The sequence below is a fragment of the Stegastes partitus genome, unplaced genomic scaffold, assembly GCF_000690725.1.
Source record: "Stegastes partitus isolate 25-593 unplaced genomic scaffold, Stegastes_partitus-1.0.2 Scaffold907, whole genome shotgun sequence".
In the NCBI taxonomy this organism is placed as follows: Eukaryota; Metazoa; Chordata; class Actinopteri; family Pomacentridae; genus Stegastes; species Stegastes partitus.
In genome coordinates, this window is record NW_007578638.1 from 23190 (window position 1) to 41693 (window position 18504).

Below are 18504 nucleotides of genomic sequence, written 5' to 3' on the forward strand. Positions count from 1 at the left end.
TAAAAACTGGCAGAAGACATCAAGTCTGCTTGACCCAAAATCTGCCAAATGCTAAAATTCTACTAATCATTGCATCTCATCTGTTAAATTTGTGCACAAACAGAAATATAAACAGTAGTAGCAGCTCTTTAACCCCTGTAGTGCTCCTTACTTCTCACAGTATCTTGTCTCCTTCCTTAAAAATTTGTAGAAATTCTGTTGCGCAGGAAGAAGTCAGCCAAGATTTACACAAAAGCTCCCAATTTATCAACTTTTTCACATATTCTTAAGTCCTACTTTTATACAAAAACCCTGCATAGCATTCGTTCTCTCTGTCATTGAAGGGTTAAACCATGTTTGATATAAAAACAAAATGCCCCAACAAGTATAACTTCATGAGAGACAATCCAATTAATCCAATTTGTGCAGCGATAGTTAAGTCAGAGAGAAGCAGACAGGCATCTGAATATGAAATGCAGCTCAGCTGAATGACAGTATGAAGTTCAGCTGCAGTGTTTTGTATGGTGCATGTGTTTACCACTAAGTGGCACTGATGCATAAGGTGTAGAGTCGAGTAAACCTCCAACACAAGTGAAAGAAACAAACAAAAGAAAAGCTCAAGTTGGAGCAAACATCTGCCAAAAGCTGTTGAGGGTCATTCAGACAAAACAGATGTAAGAAGCAGTAAATCCCCCCCCCCACCGATTCACATGCCTGTGTTGTGTTTTGATGTGAAACTCGTGGCACCGGGTGCTAAAATGATTGAGTGTGGAGAGAGAGGGAGCCGAACACTCAGTCCCACCAGCTTCACTCCTCCTCTGCCAGCACACATCTGCTGCTGAGGAGATGGGACACTGATCCCGAGAGGAGCACTCTGAGCTTTGGAGATCAGTCCTCGCGGCATGGCCGGCTGCATCGCTGCACACTGAGGGAGAAGTCACAGAGAAGAAATTCCAACTGGAGAATATTTACCTTCTCCCCAGGCTGAGCGTTCTCTTAAATCTGGGGTGATGTCCCAGCGCTGGTGCAGGCAGGTCCTGCTCGGTGTGGAGCTGCTGGTGGCGGTCCTGGCGGCCGGCGCTGCAGCACAGTTCACTGAGAGGAGGCAGGCGGGCTCGTCCTGCTACGGAGGATTTGACCTCTACTTTGTGTTGGACAAGTGAGTGCTTTTACTAGATCTCAGAGGAAGTTATTGTTAATGTTCTGTGCATGACTCATGTGAGTTTGTTTTGAAGACACAGGTGCAAGCTGTCCTGCAGAGGCATTAATGGACTACTTGAGAAATAAGCACTACTGTTGTGTGGCAGGCAGATTTCAGCCTATTGATTGGACATATCTTTAAAAAAAATATTGCTGATTTTGTGTGACATGCAAGTGACCTGGAATAGTGAGCGAAGACCTCATAAGAGCAGCAGCTGGCACATGTGTGTGTTTATTTTGAAATGTCACCTGTTGAACTGTCTCAGCTTGAAGGGAGGTTTTCTAAGGAGTAATTTTACAGTTAAAACACCCTTTCCACCATCAGATGTGGTTATTTATTGATGGTTTCTTGTGGTATTCAACTGTCACAGCTATTTAAAAGCTCCATCAATTCCTGCTTTATGAAACATAGGAGTAAACAAATAAATAACGTTACATTTGTCAGATTCAAATTAACTGTGACTGTGATCCGCATCGTACTAGAACAGCAAATAGCCTTACAATTATTTTATTTACCAGCTCATCTTCTGGTCTAATTAAAAAGCATTTCGAGTTGAAGAGTCTCCAGAGTTTAGGATGACGTCTTCGAGTGTATTATTTTCTCCAAGCCGCAGTTTGAAAATATTCAATTATGCAGAACAGCAGCTGGCATTAAAATGTCTTAAATGATTATTGGTTATCAGATTCAGGAATGCTTCTCTGTCAGTCCAGCAATCGTTTAATGTCTGCTGCAACCCTGTGTCATCTTCTTGAACAAACACAGGAGCAGATCTCTCAGGACTTGAACGTTCTGCGGCATAAGTTTTGAATTACACTCTCCATTAAACTGTCATGAAGCTCCTCGAACAGGTCGCTCCTAAACTTTCTCCTAAAAGAGCCAAACATACATTAGTAGTTGCTTTTTGCAAACACTCGCTATGAACCACTTAAAACCTGACAGAAAGTGTGTTTACACCGTGACATCTTCTTCTGTAACGTGTTTATGCGTTCGCTTGTGATGAAGTGCGCCGCAGGGATTCCTGTTGTCAAACTGCGGCCGCACTTTGCTGACAGGAGCCGCTCCAGCCGTCCAGTCTCTCTCTGTGTGCGCTTCGCTCTGTAGAACCCTTTCTCCATTAGAGCCAGATGTTCCAAAGATCCCGGGTTGTTGGCTGTCTGAGCGCTGGGACTCACATCACACGATAAATGAAAACATAAGGGAGGAAGAGGAGGAGGAGGAGGGAGGCAGCAGGGCAGTGTGAGAGGAGGCGGTGGAGGTTATGCATAGTTGCTCCACAACTCTCTTTAATTAGTGACCTTCACTTAAAAATCTACATTATTTTGCGGATTTGCTTTGTGGAGTTTGCACCTGCTGCAAAATCTGGACTCAGAAGGAGGCCAGAAGAGAATCGTGCAGCTCTTTAACGTTTTGTTTGGCATCGAAATAATGATCAATAAGTTAACTGACACACTAACGTTTAGAAAATGGCACAAGTATGCTTAAAGCAGCCACGGCAGGATATCTCAAGAGTTGCACACAAACAAAAGAACAAGAAGTATCACTGATGTGTTATTTGTTAATGCATATTATCCTCAGATAGGTTTTTGTTTTGTTAAATCAGATTGTTTACTTGATCAGTCAATCTGCAGTAATTTAGCATTTCAAGTTATGTTAAAATAATCATTTATTTGTTGTTTTTCAAGCCAAAAAAATGCAGATAAATTGCTGGTTGCAGCTTCCAAAGTGTAAAGATTTAACATTTCAGGGTTTAGTTTGGAAAAAACAAACACTTTGAAGAAACCGCAGAAATTTAAATGGAGATTTGTGCTGTTTTCTAATGTTAATGCGTCATCAGAATAATTTATATTGAAGACAAACATATGTACAGACCTACAGTTATGTGCTTTGAAGGCGTTAATGGCACAGCTCATGGTATGTTAAGGTATTAAGTGAAGGCAGAGCTAGAATGCTGCAACCCTTAATCAGATCCCACGACAGTGAAAAGCCAAACATTCCACCTTTAAAAAAAAAACAATGCATCATCAGTTTGCAGTTCAGTTATCAGTTGTTGGTTTTATCAGAGAACCCTTTTCAACATCTGTCTCCTGTGCGGACGTACACTAAGTATTTACAGCAGCTCTTACTTCGTGACAGTTTGTGGACTCAAGTTTTGGTTCAACCGTCTCCACGAGTGATTTAAACTAAAGTCGCTGCTCGAATCTCTCCAATCTCCTTCTCAGGTCCGGCAGCGTGCAGCATTACTGGAATGAGATATACTACTTTGTTGACCATCTGGCTCACAAGTTCATCAGGTACGACCACACAGACACGGAGTAAAGACGAAAATAGAAAATCATAGACTGTAAAACATGACAGTCCTCTCCTTCACCTTTTTTTTTTCCTCTCCAGCCCTCAGCTGCGGATGTCTTTTATTGTCTTCTCCACAGAGGGGAGGACTCTCATGGCGCTAACAGAAGACAGGTGGCACAGACGCACATCTTTATGATTCACTTTAAATCTCCAGCGCTGTGTCCTTCCACTGTGACCAATTCTTTTTATCCCTTCTTGTCAACGACCAGAGAGCAGATTCGAGCCGGACTGGAGGAGCTGAGCATGGTGCAGCCGGGCGGAGACACCTTCATGCACAGAGGATTTCAAAGAGTAAGTCATCTGTTAAGTCGATGGAAAACTGACCCTACCCACCAGTGTGCCATCTAGCTCTGCAAATGAGGCCTATTTAAATTTATAGCCACTGACGCCTCCAAACTTCTCTCTCAGGCCAGCGAGCAAATATATTACGGGACTGGAGATGGTGAGTAGAAGGTTTTGCTTTTTAACACTTAATCATGGTGGAGTCTTTGCCCCCATCATTAGAAGTCATATTCATAATTCAAGCATATGGTGGATTCATCACATCACAGAGAGATACAGCAACAGAAGCACAGCTGCTCTTTACATCACAGTTCTAGACTTTTTTCCCCAAAATGAATATTGATTCTTATTGTGAAAAACACAATTGATGAGACTAATTAGTTTCCAGTTTTAACTGTGGGTGGCACCGTGGGTGGTGCAGCGTCGGCTCTGCTGCCTTTCTATGTGGAGCTTGCATGTTGTCAGGGAGCCTGCGTGGGTTTTCTTAAGTGCTTCCTCTCACAGTCTAACGACATGCGTGGCAGGATAATTGGTGATTCTAAATTGGCTGGGAGTGCGAGTGGTTGTTTGTGTCTTTGCGATGAACTTCTAACCCGTCCAGTGCTCGCCCCTTGTCCAGTGTTGGCATGAATGGGCTCCGGTGGGTTTAACCAGTGGATGGATCGAGAAAATTTCAACTGTTTTCTGTCTTTCAGGTTACCGGACAGCCAGCGTCATCATCGCCCTGACAGACGGTGAACTGAGAGAAAATCAGTTTGACCTGGCACAAAGAGAGGTGAACATGCAGAGCAGATCTGCCATAAGTCAGTGACTACAGTGCATGACATAGTTTTGTTGGTATCATGTGATAAAACTTCATAACACATGTTTTTTTCTCAGAACCTAAATGGTGAATCCATACTAAATTACAAGTACATCTCTATATGTGGAGGCTTGTTGTGCTCGTGGCCACATCTCACTCAGCGCTGCCACATCATAAAGTGGATATAAAATATGGATGTAGCCTGCTGGTTTGTGAACTACTGCTTTGAAGCCTTGAGTTTTACATTTTTGCTGCTGCCATCAAATACTGAAATCAGACAGCACACTGCACAAGTCTATAGGACAGTAACTTGTCGATCACAATGTGTTCTAAAATGCTTATTTACCTCTTATATGGGATCATACTTTTCAAAATGAACATTGTGCTACATTGAAGGAACCTTAAAGCTATCAATTGAGATCATAAACTCATCAGGAAAATGTTTAATGAGGTGATAAACTGATTTGAACGTTTTCAAAGTAGCTTCTATACAATCAAGCTACGTTTGCATCCGGAGGAGTCGCCCCCTGCTGGAGGCTAGAGAGAAAGCAGGTTTAAAGCGGCTTTCACACAGGACGTGGTACGCGCTGCGCTTGCTGCAGGTTTCAGAGGGAGTCGCAGACTAGCCATAAAAATAGGTGGATACTACAAAACTTCCAGCGGGGCAACGTCACCATCCTCTCAAGCAAAAAGCTTTCACTTTGATGCAAACAGTGAAGAAGTAACTGTCCTGTACTAAGTAGCAAACATTAGCACGAGCCTTAGCACTATCCAATTAAATTCTAACTTTTGTATGCAGCGTCAATTCACAACATATGTGATCTCATAGCTTCACATAGTAAGATGAAGACTTTACACCATGTCCTGGCTCTTAATAAAACCTTTATCCCCGAGTCTCAATACAACCACAAAGTTATATCACGTAATTCAGGGAATTCAGATACTTTTCTCCACTTTGCCCTCTGTGCAGACGATATGCCTCATTTCTATTGCCGGCGCAGCCAAACGTCGTAGCACACAGGGGTCCACGGCAAGCATGTGATCTCTCTGAGCTGTGCACTTTGCTTGGCACAGCAGCATGCCGTCGCTGGGCTGCACCAAGCAATAGACATGAATAGGTTTCAGAACGCAGTGGCGCCAGCGTCCTGTGTGAAAACCCCTTTAAACCCTTCTGCATTGACTTCACTTATCAGACCTGGAGCCTACGTCCATCTTCTATAAAACATGTATCACACAGATGTTTTCCAGCAGCTGTCGGTGGCATAACATCATCCGCAGTCATATCAGGTTTTTAGGTTTCAGTCCATCCACAGCAGCACTTTTCCTCTCCTTGTGATTTAGCTCATCACTTGACTGAAGCATGTTTGTCTGTTTGCTTAATGTCTCGTTTTGAATCAGGCCAGCAGAGCGCGCCAGTTGGGGGCCACTGTGTACTGTGTGGGCGTAAAAGACTTCAATGAAACCCAGGTAACCAACGGATGAACCAATCAACCATCTAAACAATCAGTTAAAGCTCGAGTAAGCAGTGTTGTCTGGGGTGGAAATGTAATGTTAACCTTTCAGTATATTATAAGTCAAGCTATCTTTGGAGAAATTAGACTTCAGTACCTCCGCTTGCTTTTGTTTTTTAGCTTTAGAAAATGACGTCAATAATGGGAAGTTTTAGCCAATCACAGGTCTTTTCACCCAGATCTGCAGCAGCAGGATGTGATGGTAAAATGATTTAGATGGAGGACTTTGACTCAGGAGAGTGAAGTTTGAATTGTAGCTGAAGCCATAAATGAATGTTGACTTTTTGCTTTGAAATGCGTGTTAGTCTAGTGGAAGGAACATATAGACTTTACATCATAGTTTTATTGTTGTTGATGCTTTTTTAAATATTTCTTCCTACTGCTTCTTTAATCATTTAACCCTATGTATTGACAGCTTTCAACGATAGCTGACAGTAAGGACCACGTCTTCCCTGTGAATGACGGCTTTCAAGCGCTGCAAGGGGTCATTGACTCGGTAAGAGCTTGACATACATAAAAGATGCAGATGCCTTAAATCTCTCTCTAATCTACTTACCCACACTATTATTTTCACTGTCAGATCTTGAAGCGGTCGTGCATTGAGATCCTGGCCGTGGAGCCCTCCAGCATCTGTGCAGGAGGTAAAGATGAGAATAAAAACACTGCTAACACTAAACCAGGGGTTGCTAAAGTTTTTAACCTCCAACCCCCAAAATAACTGTGCTAGAGACTCACAACCCCCCATGTCCCCGGAGGAGGTTGAATCAAAAACCGAGCACTAAGCGGCACAACGAAAATAATATTTTACAGTAATTTAATACAGGCTAGTAGCAGAATACATTAATCAAACTAATCTCCAGGTATAAGCCGAGATACTGAGTAAACATACAGGATTTAGGAGCAGCAGATGTACAGCTTACGTCTGTGTGTAAGGAGCAGCAGATTCCTACATTCCTGTTGTCACGTGCAAACTTATATTTTGGGAATTTTCAACTCATTACTTTCATTTTAAAGTCACCTGATAAGATGAGTGGACACTATGTTTGAAGCCCAGCAAGTCCATTCTGGGTTAAATTTAGGGGACAGCTACTAGAAAATCATACTCTAAGTTTCTATTTTGATTTTAAATTTAATTTGTTCAACCTTTATTTAGGTTAAAATTTAAGAATAAACACCATTATAAAGTTAGAAAAGATTATACGAATGACAACACCTGACATAGGATGCGAGTAAAGCCCATTTAAAGAACCAAAGGATTGAAGATGCGCAATACAGACACTAGCGTAGGAATCGCTCTGTTCAGTTACACGTCAGAGCTTTGGACACCACCAGGAAGACAAAATAATGAAGCTGTTCTGAAGGTTGTTCCAGGATCAGGGAGCTAAACAGGAGAAGAGCAAATCCTGGTCCCCCTGTAGAGCAGCCAGCTAGATGATCGAGAATTATAACCGCTGTTAGTAAGGGAGAGAAAATCACACAAAGAAAGGGGGAGTCGACAGAAAGAGGAGAATCTACCAGTGCTGCTGTCTCCTCAGGCTGAATGAAGGCCAAAAAACCAGATCAAAAGTGATCTGTGCTGGACAATGAGCTGGACGTCAAACAAAGAGAGCAGAGGAAGCACATAAATGATGTCTGAAAACAAAGTGTTGACACAAACAAAAATAAGAACATCTATCGACTGATTTATTGATTTTCGCCCCCGCTTTGGGAACCCCTGCTGCACACAAACCCTTGTGCTGTTTACATTTAGTTTGAATATGTCCTTTATGTTCCTCAAAAAAAATGTCCTGTTCAATATTATAAAATGTACTCCAAGGAGTAATAACTGTATTAATGTTGAACTTAATCCCGCTGCAGAATCCTTCCAAGTGGTTGTCAAGGGAAACGGTTTCCTTCACGCTCGAGACGTACAGAAAGTTCTCTGCAGCTTCCGCATCAACGACACCATGACTTTGAGTGAGTGCTTTGCTTCTCTGATCTTTTTTCCAGGCAGACACACAACAATAGGAGCAGTGATTTTCTTTTTATCCCCCACTGATTGTACCAGTTTATAACCCGGCTCAGTGGTCCACCAACTCGGTGCAACTTTCAGGTCATTGTTTTGGTTTTACAGCCTGGAACCTTACCCCTGCAGTGGTTCATGCTGAATACAGATAAAATTAGAAACTAGCTGGTGATATATGGTGAAGCGTTTAGCAGCTATACTCAGACCTTTCCCCCCAGGAGTTGGTGGAGCCCAAAAACGGAGCAAAAACAGAGTTAAGCAGAGTAAATAATGGGCTTGCATTCATCAGTTTGACGTACACATGGCTTCGAATGAATCCTTTTTTTTTTAACTCTGTAACTGCTAGATATGTAAATACTCTGCCAACAAAATTTGCTCATATTTCCACGGCTATAATATGCCACATGTGAGCTTGTTGGAGAGTTCTTCTTCCACAAGGCAAAACAGGAATAAAACGCAAACTTGTTCATACATTTTTGACTTTATAATTCTTTTTTTTGCTTTACTAAATGTAATCCGCTAACAACAAATCATCTACAGACTTGTGCGAAGTTGTACGAAGATTTAAATGCTGCAAAAACTTGAATCTTCGAATTAAAGGTTGTAAATGTACTTCATTCATTCTTGCAAAATTAAACACTCTCATGTCCGTAAATATGAAGCTCCAGCACATCCAGCAGCCAATTAGCTTAGCATAGCATAAAGACTGCAAACAGAGGGAAGCAGCTAACCCGGCTCAGTTCAAAGGTAACGCGTAAAACGGTTTTATTGGAGTGGAACATGCTGCTGTTTTGGTGGCGGATAAAAGACAAAAGCACAGACTGTGGACGGATTCTGCTAAAGTCATCTTACAGTCTGTATGATGTCATTCTGAAGGTATGACATCTTCAATGCAAAGTGCGAACGGTGGACAGACGAAGCCAGAAGAATGTTAATGCATATGCGAAAAAGTAGAGCAAACAATTACCCGTCCAACCACATTACGCATATTGTAAAGTGGAGCAAGCAAACATTTACAGCACCGCGCCAAGTTTATTTTGGACGTGGGTGGGTGGGGGGACGGCAGCCCTTTGTGGGCAACAATGATTTAAATCCTCGCCCTCCTCAAAAACCATCAGCGCCATGTTGCTCTGCTTCGAATCAGCTGGTATAACGCTCAGAGCTTCTCAGATGTCCAACGAGGAATGTGGATCTCATCAGGGACGAGCACTGTCTTTGCGCACACACTAGACACTCACTCAGCCAGGGTAAATAAACCACAACCCTCCCTCATTTGCTTCATTTTCCATAAGGAGAGGAAGTCCAGGAATTTAATAACGAAAAAAAATATATTTTGAGGCATGAATCTTCTGAAGTTTCGGGACTGGTAGAGAAAAGCGAAACAAACTTTTCCTTTGTATCACTTACTTCTCTTTAAAGTCCTGGATGCAAATTCCTCTGTTGATTCTTTTTCCACAGTGAAGAGACCTTTGGTGGTGAGAGATACCTATCTTCTGTGCCCAGCTCCTGTTCTGGAAAAAGCAGGAACGTAAGTGACGACTGTAACTTTTTCGCAGTCTGGTTTATATTAGAAGAGTGAAGAGGAAACATTTTAATAAGATGCATCTTAAAATAGTAACTTGATGTCGACACCACAGCTTCGGGATGCGCAATATTGTACTTTCAATTATTATTATATTACAAGCAGCTGTTGGAGGACAAACTGGGTTTTCAACTGAGGATGTTTGCATTCTTATCATTTAAAATTCTAAATGGAAACAGGAAATATTGGGGGGGGGGGTTTGTCTTCAACCACAATCAGCACGATTTGCAGAGTTGCATCTTCAGAGTTTGAGCAACACTGCATTGACTGTGCTGTCCTTCCTGCAGGTCTGCCACTCCCTACGTCAGCATGAACAACGGCATCAGCTTCATATCGAGCTCTGTCACGATCACTGCAGTCGCCTGTGTAAGTACGACGAAAACCAAGATGGCCCAGAATGCCTGAGCTTACACATCACCTCACGGCTAAAAAAAAAAAAAAACGTCTGCGATGCACTTCAGTCTAGACATGGACTTCCAACTTGCAGGTGGCTGCTGACCTTGTGTAGATTTTTACCATCACAGAATCCCAACAGCTCCTTTGTTCTCGTGTGAATCAGCAGTTTCTGAACTTCCAAACCTCACATGTGTCTGCTTGACCCTCTGCCACAGTGTGCTGCTTTTCATTAGTGGCCTTGACACGACAAGATGCTGTAAACGTTTAAACTAATCCATATTGTCCTCTGCATGGAAAATGTTGTTTGAGTTTGCTTGAAGGTTTAAACTACAAATACTCTATTACTGATTGCACGTAACTTATAATAATAATAACAATACTATTAAAAATAGTAATAATAATAGTAGCAAAGTGCTTCAAAATAAAAGCATATATTGCAAATAAACAAGATCCAAAGCATAAAATATCACAGGATAAAATAAATTAAATAGCTACTAACCATTAGGACTAAGTACTACAATTAGGTCAGTATCAAGAGGAGATTATTTCGACTCATCGGTTGTAGATTGTGTGTATAAGTCTGCCATCGGCCTACTTTTCACACGACTTTCTCCTCCTCTTCCACTATCTATGTGTTACCGCTTTCAAAGTCCACTTCACGGCAGGAAACAACAACAACAACAACAACTACAACAACCTCCACGCAGCAACCTACCACACTGAACACTCCAAGTTTTGGCGAGGATTTGGATCATGCAGTAAGGCAGCCCTGCTAGTTCATTTATTTATTTATTCTTTTGTTTTTTTTCAGTAAATTAGTCGTATTAATAACAGCGCTCGCCTCCCTGCATGCAAATGTTCCACCAAAACAATTCACTCGTCACTAATTTGAAGGGAAACCGTCGCTGCATCATTCACTCAGCTTCGCCTACTATGATTGGTTTAAAGAAATACTAACCAGCCAGAATGTGTTTGTTCCCTTCCCTTGTAACGGAATGACAATCAGTTCGGTGCTGCAGAATGGTCTGGCTATGCGGTAGAGGAGGTTGCCTGCTACAGATCTCTATTTAAGGCTGAGGAGCTTCACAGAAAAGGCTCAGTCACCTTTAGTAAGACTTTGGAAGTGTTAGTAGAACCCTGGTGGAGAATCTCAGGCAGCGATAAGACTCACAGGGAAATCAAACATACAGGCAGGAGTTCGACCATTCAAGCAAATCTTAAAATGAATTCTAAAACTCACTTGGAAGCTAGCGTTGGGGGTCATATGAATGCTTCTCTTGGTGCATGTTAAAAGCCTTGCAGCAGCACTTTGAACTGGATTTGGATGTTTTCGCTTCCTGCTACTAGAATAAAGTGCAACAGTAATAACACAGTGATCCGGTCTGGAGGAGGTGAAAGCATGGATGACCTTTTTTAAAGCTGCACCGGAGAGGAATGACCTTTTTTTAGCTGTCTTGGTTGGGCAAAGCAAAACTGCACCACTTTGCTTCCCTGAGCATTAAAAGACAACATAAATATGAACACTACTTACCCAGACTATAGTAGAGATGCTGATGCCTCTGGGGCTAAAAAGGAATGAAAATTATTACAATCACTTCAACATTTGGGGTCATTCAGATGCATGAAAAATCCAGTTTTTAATTCCAGCAAGGCAGGAGATAATATAAGAGAAATGAAAGGTATCAGACTCACGTATGTACAACTGGGTGTCATCTGCGTATCGGTGGAAGCCAATGTAATGTCCAGTATCTCCTTCTTCTTCTAGTCTGATGGGACGTTTGTGGCCATAGCTCTGCTCATCCTGCTGCTCCTGCTGACCGTCGCTCTGCTGTGGTGGTTCTGGCCTCTCTGCTGCACAGTGGTACGACAACGGAAAACTCACAGACATGTCGTTGCTAGTTGTTATAAGAATAGCTTGAATATTACAGGATTTTTGGTGTTTACTTTTTTTATGCTTGCAGGTCATTCATGAGCCGCCTCCTCCAGTCATAGAAGACATCTCTGTGAGTGGTTTTATCTGTTCAAATTCTCATTTACATTTCAGTGTCTTTAGGAATATTGTGTTTGTCTCGGCAACAAATGGACACTTCTTTGCTTTCTTTAGGATGATGAGGATGGCTTTCCGAAGAAGAGGTGGCCCACGGTAGATGCGTCGTACTACGGAGGCCGTGGAGTCGGCGGCATCAAGAGAATGGAGGTAAAGTGTAAATAAGTTTGAGTTTGGTGTCTAGTATAATGATTTTTCATACTGGTTGGGACTGGATGTACTGCTTTACAGCGACTCTGTTAGCCGGTTTCGAGTCCACAGATGAACCACGTGGCAAACTCGACTCCAGCAGTCAGCTGAGCGAAAGTTGAAGTTCAGTGCTGAAAGATGGGAATGAGATCAAACGCCAGTGCAGCGGGGAAAACAAAAGGGAAGCAGGAAACAACTCATTCCTTAAAAGAGATGAGTTCGCAAGTCCACGCTGGAAGAGCCTGAGTCACATTGTTGATGCGACTGGTTTCCGAGAGCCAGGGAGAGCTAAGTTGAGGCCATCTGGACAGCAAAGTGCAAGGACGGCAGAAATCCTTGGTGGAATCAAAGAGAGGAGAAGCTTTAAGGGTCTGAGCTTGCATGATTTGTTTGTGGTTGTTGTTGGGTGGCTTTAATTTAGCAGTTTGAGAGAGAAAAACAAAAAGTAAACCTAATTTCTCTTTGTGAGAAAGACCAGTAGTGAGGAGAAGGCTCAGGGACATGATGGTAGTCAGTGAGTTCACTGTGGAATTAGAAAAGGCTGCTTGACATCAGATCTCTGTGCAACACGATGCCCGAGAGCAGCAGTTTGTAGGAGGTGAGCTCGACTCAGATCAAGAGACGTCTCGGTCAAGGAGACAGAAGTCCTGGTGTCAGCGTGCAGCGCTTTGTGAAGCGGTGGTGCAATCTGAGGAGTTTGTGCTGTGATTTTTTTGCCTTGAAGCTGCACCGCTTCCAAACACAGCGATGGAAAATATGCACAGCTTCATTTATGTGCTTTTCCTGCCAAGTTAAAAGTCCTCATGGCTTGTGGCAGCTGCAAAAGTGTGAATTTGAGTAATGAACTTCCAAGGTTTGCTTGGACAGCGCTGGTTTCACTCTAGACGTGTCGGCTCATTCTTGACATTTTAGCTTTTTTAGGGACTCTTCAAGGCAATTGGGTTAGAATAAAAAAAAAAAACCTCTTAGTGAGACATTCTTTACCTTTGAGGAGGCAGTCAGTGTCAGTGAGTTTGTAGCCTGAATTTTGAGGTTTAACTATTTCAGTAGTAAATGCCCTATATTCTGTTAGAGGTTTAGGAAAAACCCCAAATCCAAAACTTATCACAAATTGACACAATTAAGCTCTGAGGTTAACGTTTGTGGATTTCAGTTGACTGGGTTTAATTACAACCGACGTAGAAATGCAACAAACATCTGAAAGCGAGAGGAACGAGAATTAACCCTGAAATGACCAACCGGGTTCTCAGAGATTTGATTTTATCACCTCAAAGCTGCTTCGTTATTCAAGATCACGATGCCAGGATTAGAATCAGAATCAGTTTCGTTGCCAAGGAAGGGTTCAAAAAACAAGGAATTGAACTGGGAGTTCGGGGCAAAAAAAGAAAAAACAAAAAGGAACTTTTTTTTAACATAACAAATAAGGAGCAAGTAGCGCAAATCCAAGGAATTGGAAAAGTAATAAAAAAGTAATAGAAATATTTCCAATGTGCAGCAATGTGCAAATGAATCAATGGAAATGTGGGCTTACATAATAAGTAAATACAGCACCCTCCATAATTATTGGCTAAGATGTGTTCTTTAGCTTCTAGTAAATTCAGTTTTTTTCTAAATAATATAGGACCACAATGAAAAAAAAGAGGAAAATCCAATCTTTAATTCAAGTGCATTTATTCAGGGTGAAAAAAAATCCCACATTAAAAAATAATTCTTTCAAATCATGTAATTAATCAAATCATGTGTGCCACAATCATTAGCACCCTTAACTTAATACTTTGTGCAACCCCCTTTTGCCAACAATTCATTTGAGTTGAGTTGAAGGTTGCATTTTTCTACAATTTCCAGTGTGAGAGTATGCTTCTGCAATAAAAATTGAATTTATTTTAAGGCTTTTAACACATCTTAACCAGGGGTGCCAATAATTACGGAGGGTGCTGTACGCTGACAGGGTAAAACTGATGGTAAATTAACTTGTTACCTCAGAATGACAGTATGTTTGCCATCATCATTATTTTTGCACCAAACAGGAGGATGACGGGAAGAAAAATCAAAGGAATTTGAAATTTTCAGTTATTGCCACATTTTTTTTATTTTCCGAAGAAAACCTGTGAAAACCAGTTACTAATCTGTACTCACAGATTGTTAAACCGAGCCAGCGGATGCGGCTTTCTCACTTCAGCCCATTGGCACGTATGCAAACTGAGGAATTATCAGAATCCAAATAAAGCAGCTAACAAACTGCACATGTTGATAGTGTGGAGTTAGTATCATTTTACACTTCAGTATGATTTCTTATGACAGGCCTTTCGATTAAGGCAAAGCAGTTTTACCCAAAAGGTTTAGTAATCTGTCCCCTTAGTTTATTAATCATTGGATTCTCGCATAGATATTCTTTCAATGCTGTGACTATTGGTGGCTCCACCCTAGAGTCAATGATGCCTGATATGGCTACCAGTAAAAACACTCTCAGCTGAAAATGCAACCAAATGTGATCCATCAGCTAAAAATACCAGCTTCAGGCCTCTTTTACTTGAAGTCGATTGCTCCTATTTGTCTCTGATTGCAGCCTCGTGCTGAAAGCTTCTGTTTTCTGTTCAGGTCCGCTGGGGAGATAAAGGTTCCACAGAAGAAGGAGCCAAACTGGAAAAGGCTAAAAACGCTCGAGTGGTGATGCCTGCGCAGGAGTACGATCCTCCTCCACGGCTTCACTACCACATGCACAAATCGATGGGTCCCCAGAAGTGGTACACTCCCATCAAGGTGCTGCAGTTGTTCACTTTGCTATTGCATTAAATCAGCCTGCAGTTACTGGTTTTAAAGTGTTTTTATCATTATCATACCTCTGACATTACATTTCTACTAAATGTTAACTCACATGTTCTGACAAGAGCTCAGGGTCCCACTTTTTCCAGAGCCTTGAAACATACCTCATGGTCCTCCTCAGTTGTCTCACAGATGCATCACTGCCATAAAATATATTCTAAGGCATGGATCACATATGTGTTATCCGGCTGATGCGTTTTCCAGATGCTCTCTAAAAGCCCCTCTGACATGTCGTCCTCTTCCTTACAATGGTGTCGCTGCACCGAGTCATTTTTTTTTTAGTGTTTCTGGGAATGATGTGTTACCAGGAAATAGTTAATAAGATTTGTTTCCTCACATATTAGTCAGCTGGATGGATAGTAATAAGAACCAGACATGGACTGAGCTAACCCCTGAATATGGAATCTGTTGAGTGGATGTTATTCCTAACAAAATACTTTCTTTGTTTATCTGCCTCTCTTTTTTTTTTTTATACAAAGCTACCTATGCAAAGACATCTGGGGCAAAAGTGGTGCAGTGGAGAGTGGTAGACTTTCTACTGTACTTGCTTTTCTTTTAAAGGATTGCTCTGCTGCACAGATATGCATTTACAATATATATTGTTCTGTGCTGTCATCTGTCTTTAGGGTAAACTGGACGCTCTGTGGGTGTTTCTACGAAAAGGCTACGACAGAGTGTCTGTGATGCGACCGTATCCTGGAGACAAGGTGAGAAATGGGCTAACATGGTGATTTACAGAGTAATAAGAAACAGCACCTGCAAGAACAGCACACGCGCCTTCAAAACAAAGCAATTATTAAGATTGTGAAGCAACCGTTGCAACTTTTTTGGCAGAGAGATGCCTGAGTTTTTAAAGTCTGACTTCATTAGCTCTGGAAATGAGGAAGGAGGAGAGTTCGGAGGCGTCCGGCTTAAAATCAAACAACAAAGCAGAAGGAAGCCAAGCTGAAATCTTATCTGCGTGACACTGGTCCATGAGCGAAACATTTTTTAAGTCAGAGCTGATTCTAATCATAGGAACAGTGACTTCAGGGAAACTCTCAAATGTCACAGTCGGTAGACAAAGGTATTGTCTGGAAGGGCGCTCGTGTCTGCAGAAGTCATTAGGAGTCGGCGCTGCCTGCCTGCCTCCTTCAGCTCTCAGCGTCGGCTCGGCTCGGCTGGCAGGAATGCTGTTTTCTTCCATGACACTCACTAAAAGTGGAATTTCCTCTTTCCATCGGCTGAGAGCTGTACCCCTCCAGAGCTGCCAGTCGCTGTGCCACAGCAGATTTTCTCGAGGGCAGTTTGTAGAGTTTCTTTGCATCTTGCACATTTAAATCACCCATCAGACTCCTCCACTGACCTGTGGTTTACTCTCTGATTACAGGGCAGGTGCATCAACTTCACCCGGAGCAAATCCTACCCGGCTCCTCGCTACCCCATCTACAACCACCCCTCCACGCCCGTCTACACGCTGCCCCACAGTTACCAGCGTCGTCCGTCAGAGGGCGACCAGGTCTTCCATTTGCCCCCCTCGCCAACTTCCACCCTCCCTCCTCTGCCGTCCACTCCTCCACCGTCCTCCAGCAGCTCGCCCATGTACACGCCGCCTCCCAACAGGGCCCTGCCTCCGGCCAACGTTAGCCCCGTCTCCGCGCCTCCGTCTCCAACTGGCTCCCTGCCGCCTCCGCCTCAGGGCCCGCCTCCGTGCCGAGCCCCTCCTCCATCACGGCCTCCTCCACGCCCCAATCACGAAAACCACTGATGATTAAGTCGATGAAGAGCAGGAGCCAAGCTCAGAATGGAAACCTGAAAAGACCCTTTTCGCCGTGTCTGTGCTTAATTACATCCGAGCAGAACGACAGCGATGCTCTGATTTTGCCTTTTGAGGCTGCGTCTGGTGATTCTCCACCTGCTCATGGCTGGAGCGTGATGTGCCATGAAACTCGACTTTTTAGAAAGTCTAGAAAAGTGAATATTTAGCACAAACAAACACAGCTTTGGCTATTGGAGTTAAGCATTTATTCAGTTTTTAAGAACCTTTCTTCCAACCAAATCGCACAATTCGGTCACACTTTGCAACGGAGCAGCTTAAACTTTAACGTCTGCTTTTGTCTGATGTTAATTCTAAGCGATGAAAACTTAAAATCACAGCAGAAATCGAGCGGTTCAGCGACTGCTTCATGTGTTTTATACATGCAAGTGTGTTCAGCAGCTGCTCGTCCTGCAAAATGTATATAATTTGTAAATGTTTTTTTTTTAAAAATCAAAAATACATGTATGCACGCACATTGTATTTGATGGACGATGACAGTTTTGATGTTATGAATATATTTTTTTGCTACTGTTGGTACATTTTTTTAAAAATTTGAACAGAGCCAGGCTCAGTGTTTGCCCCTTGCTTCATGTCTTTATGCTAAGCTAAGCTAAGCTTCACATTCACTCGACTGAAATGAGAACGGCATCGACCTTCTCATGCAACTTTTGGCAAAAATGCAAATTAGCATATTTACCACCAGTAAGATTTATACATTCCTCACATACACGTCTTCAATAAGTTGCTGGAGAGTCCATTTAGATTAAACTCATGATCTTGAGCGTCGTATCTCAAAGTCATTAACATGGAAAATCCTGAAGTTTAGAGACCAGAGATGTTAATTGTAAAGCTGTCAGCAAGCGAGCCTTAAAACGCAGGAGTTACATCTTTGGCCGAGCGCGACGCTGACTGTCAGAGGCTGTTTAAACTCGGTCACGATGACAAACGTAACCTCTGGAAGCTGCGACTGATTCGGCAGCCCATTTGTGATCAGGCTTGCTCATACCGATATGATGTGCAATAAATCAGTAAAAGATGTTGGTCCTGCTTTTCCTTGAGTCATGATTCATCCGTATCAGGAGGTTATATCAGAGGAGAGAAGACGTTGTTTTGACATTAAATTAAGGCCTCGAATCAGGGTTTGTAATGAAATCTGTCCAACTTTAGGGCAGGACAACCTGAACAGCTTTTGTTGTCCTGACGTCTGACTGTTGCCATGAAAAAGGGCCCGAACGCCGCAAACATTTATCACTCAGAGCTAACGCACACATAAAATGCTGGAGAGATAACATAATGCACTATATGGTGTAGGAAAAAGGGAGGAATTCTGGACACAGTCTCAGACTTTTACTACTTAATTTAAATGAAAGCAGTAAAATGTCCTTGGAAACATTTGCAGGAATTATCCGTTGTCACTATGGAGGAGAAGTTTAGATAGTTTGCATCCACTTTCTTTTTCTTTTGATGCAGAGAACATGGATTCAAACTACGTGGAGATGAGCTGCAGGTGAGCAGAAAGCTGCTAAAGATGCTTTTCTGG

General features: G+C 42.4%; 1 protein-coding gene across 1 annotated transcript; it reads left to right on the forward strand.

Moving 5' to 3' along the window:
* Nucleotides 1-775: 775 nt before the first annotated feature.
* Nucleotides 776-18005, forward strand: antxr1b (ANTXR cell adhesion molecule 1b). Its single transcript, XM_008293727.1, has 18 exons — nt 776-1138; nt 3400-3471; nt 3569-3640; nt 3739-3820; nt 3938-3971; nt 4507-4586; nt 6012-6080; nt 6540-6620; nt 6705-6765; nt 7982-8080; nt 9588-9657; nt 9999-10077; nt 11873-11968; nt 12069-12110; nt 12212-12304; nt 14942-15103; nt 15793-15873; nt 16536-18005. Exons 1-18 carry the CDS (start codon nt 990-992, stop codon nt 16911-16913), a joined length of 1800 nt encoding a protein of 599 aa, XP_008291949.1. The 5' UTR covers nt 776-989; the 3' UTR covers nt 16914-18005.
* The last annotated feature ends 499 nt before the right edge of the window (nt 18006-18504 follow it).

Bases quoted from the DNA above. Each gene is read 5' to 3' on its own strand.
- antxr1b (XM_008293727.1), top strand. From the start codon at position 990: ATGTCCCAGCGCTGGTGCAGGCAGGTCCTGCTCGGTGTGGAGCTGCTG. The intron at 3,972-4,506 runs GTGAGTAGAAGG...TCTGTCTTTCAG, and splicing joins ATATTACGGGACTGGAGATG to GTTACCGGACAGCCAGCGTC. The intron at 15,104-15,792 runs GTGCTGCAGTTG...ATCTGTCTTTAG, and splicing joins AGTGGTACACTCCCATCAAG to GGTAAACTGGACGCTCTGTG.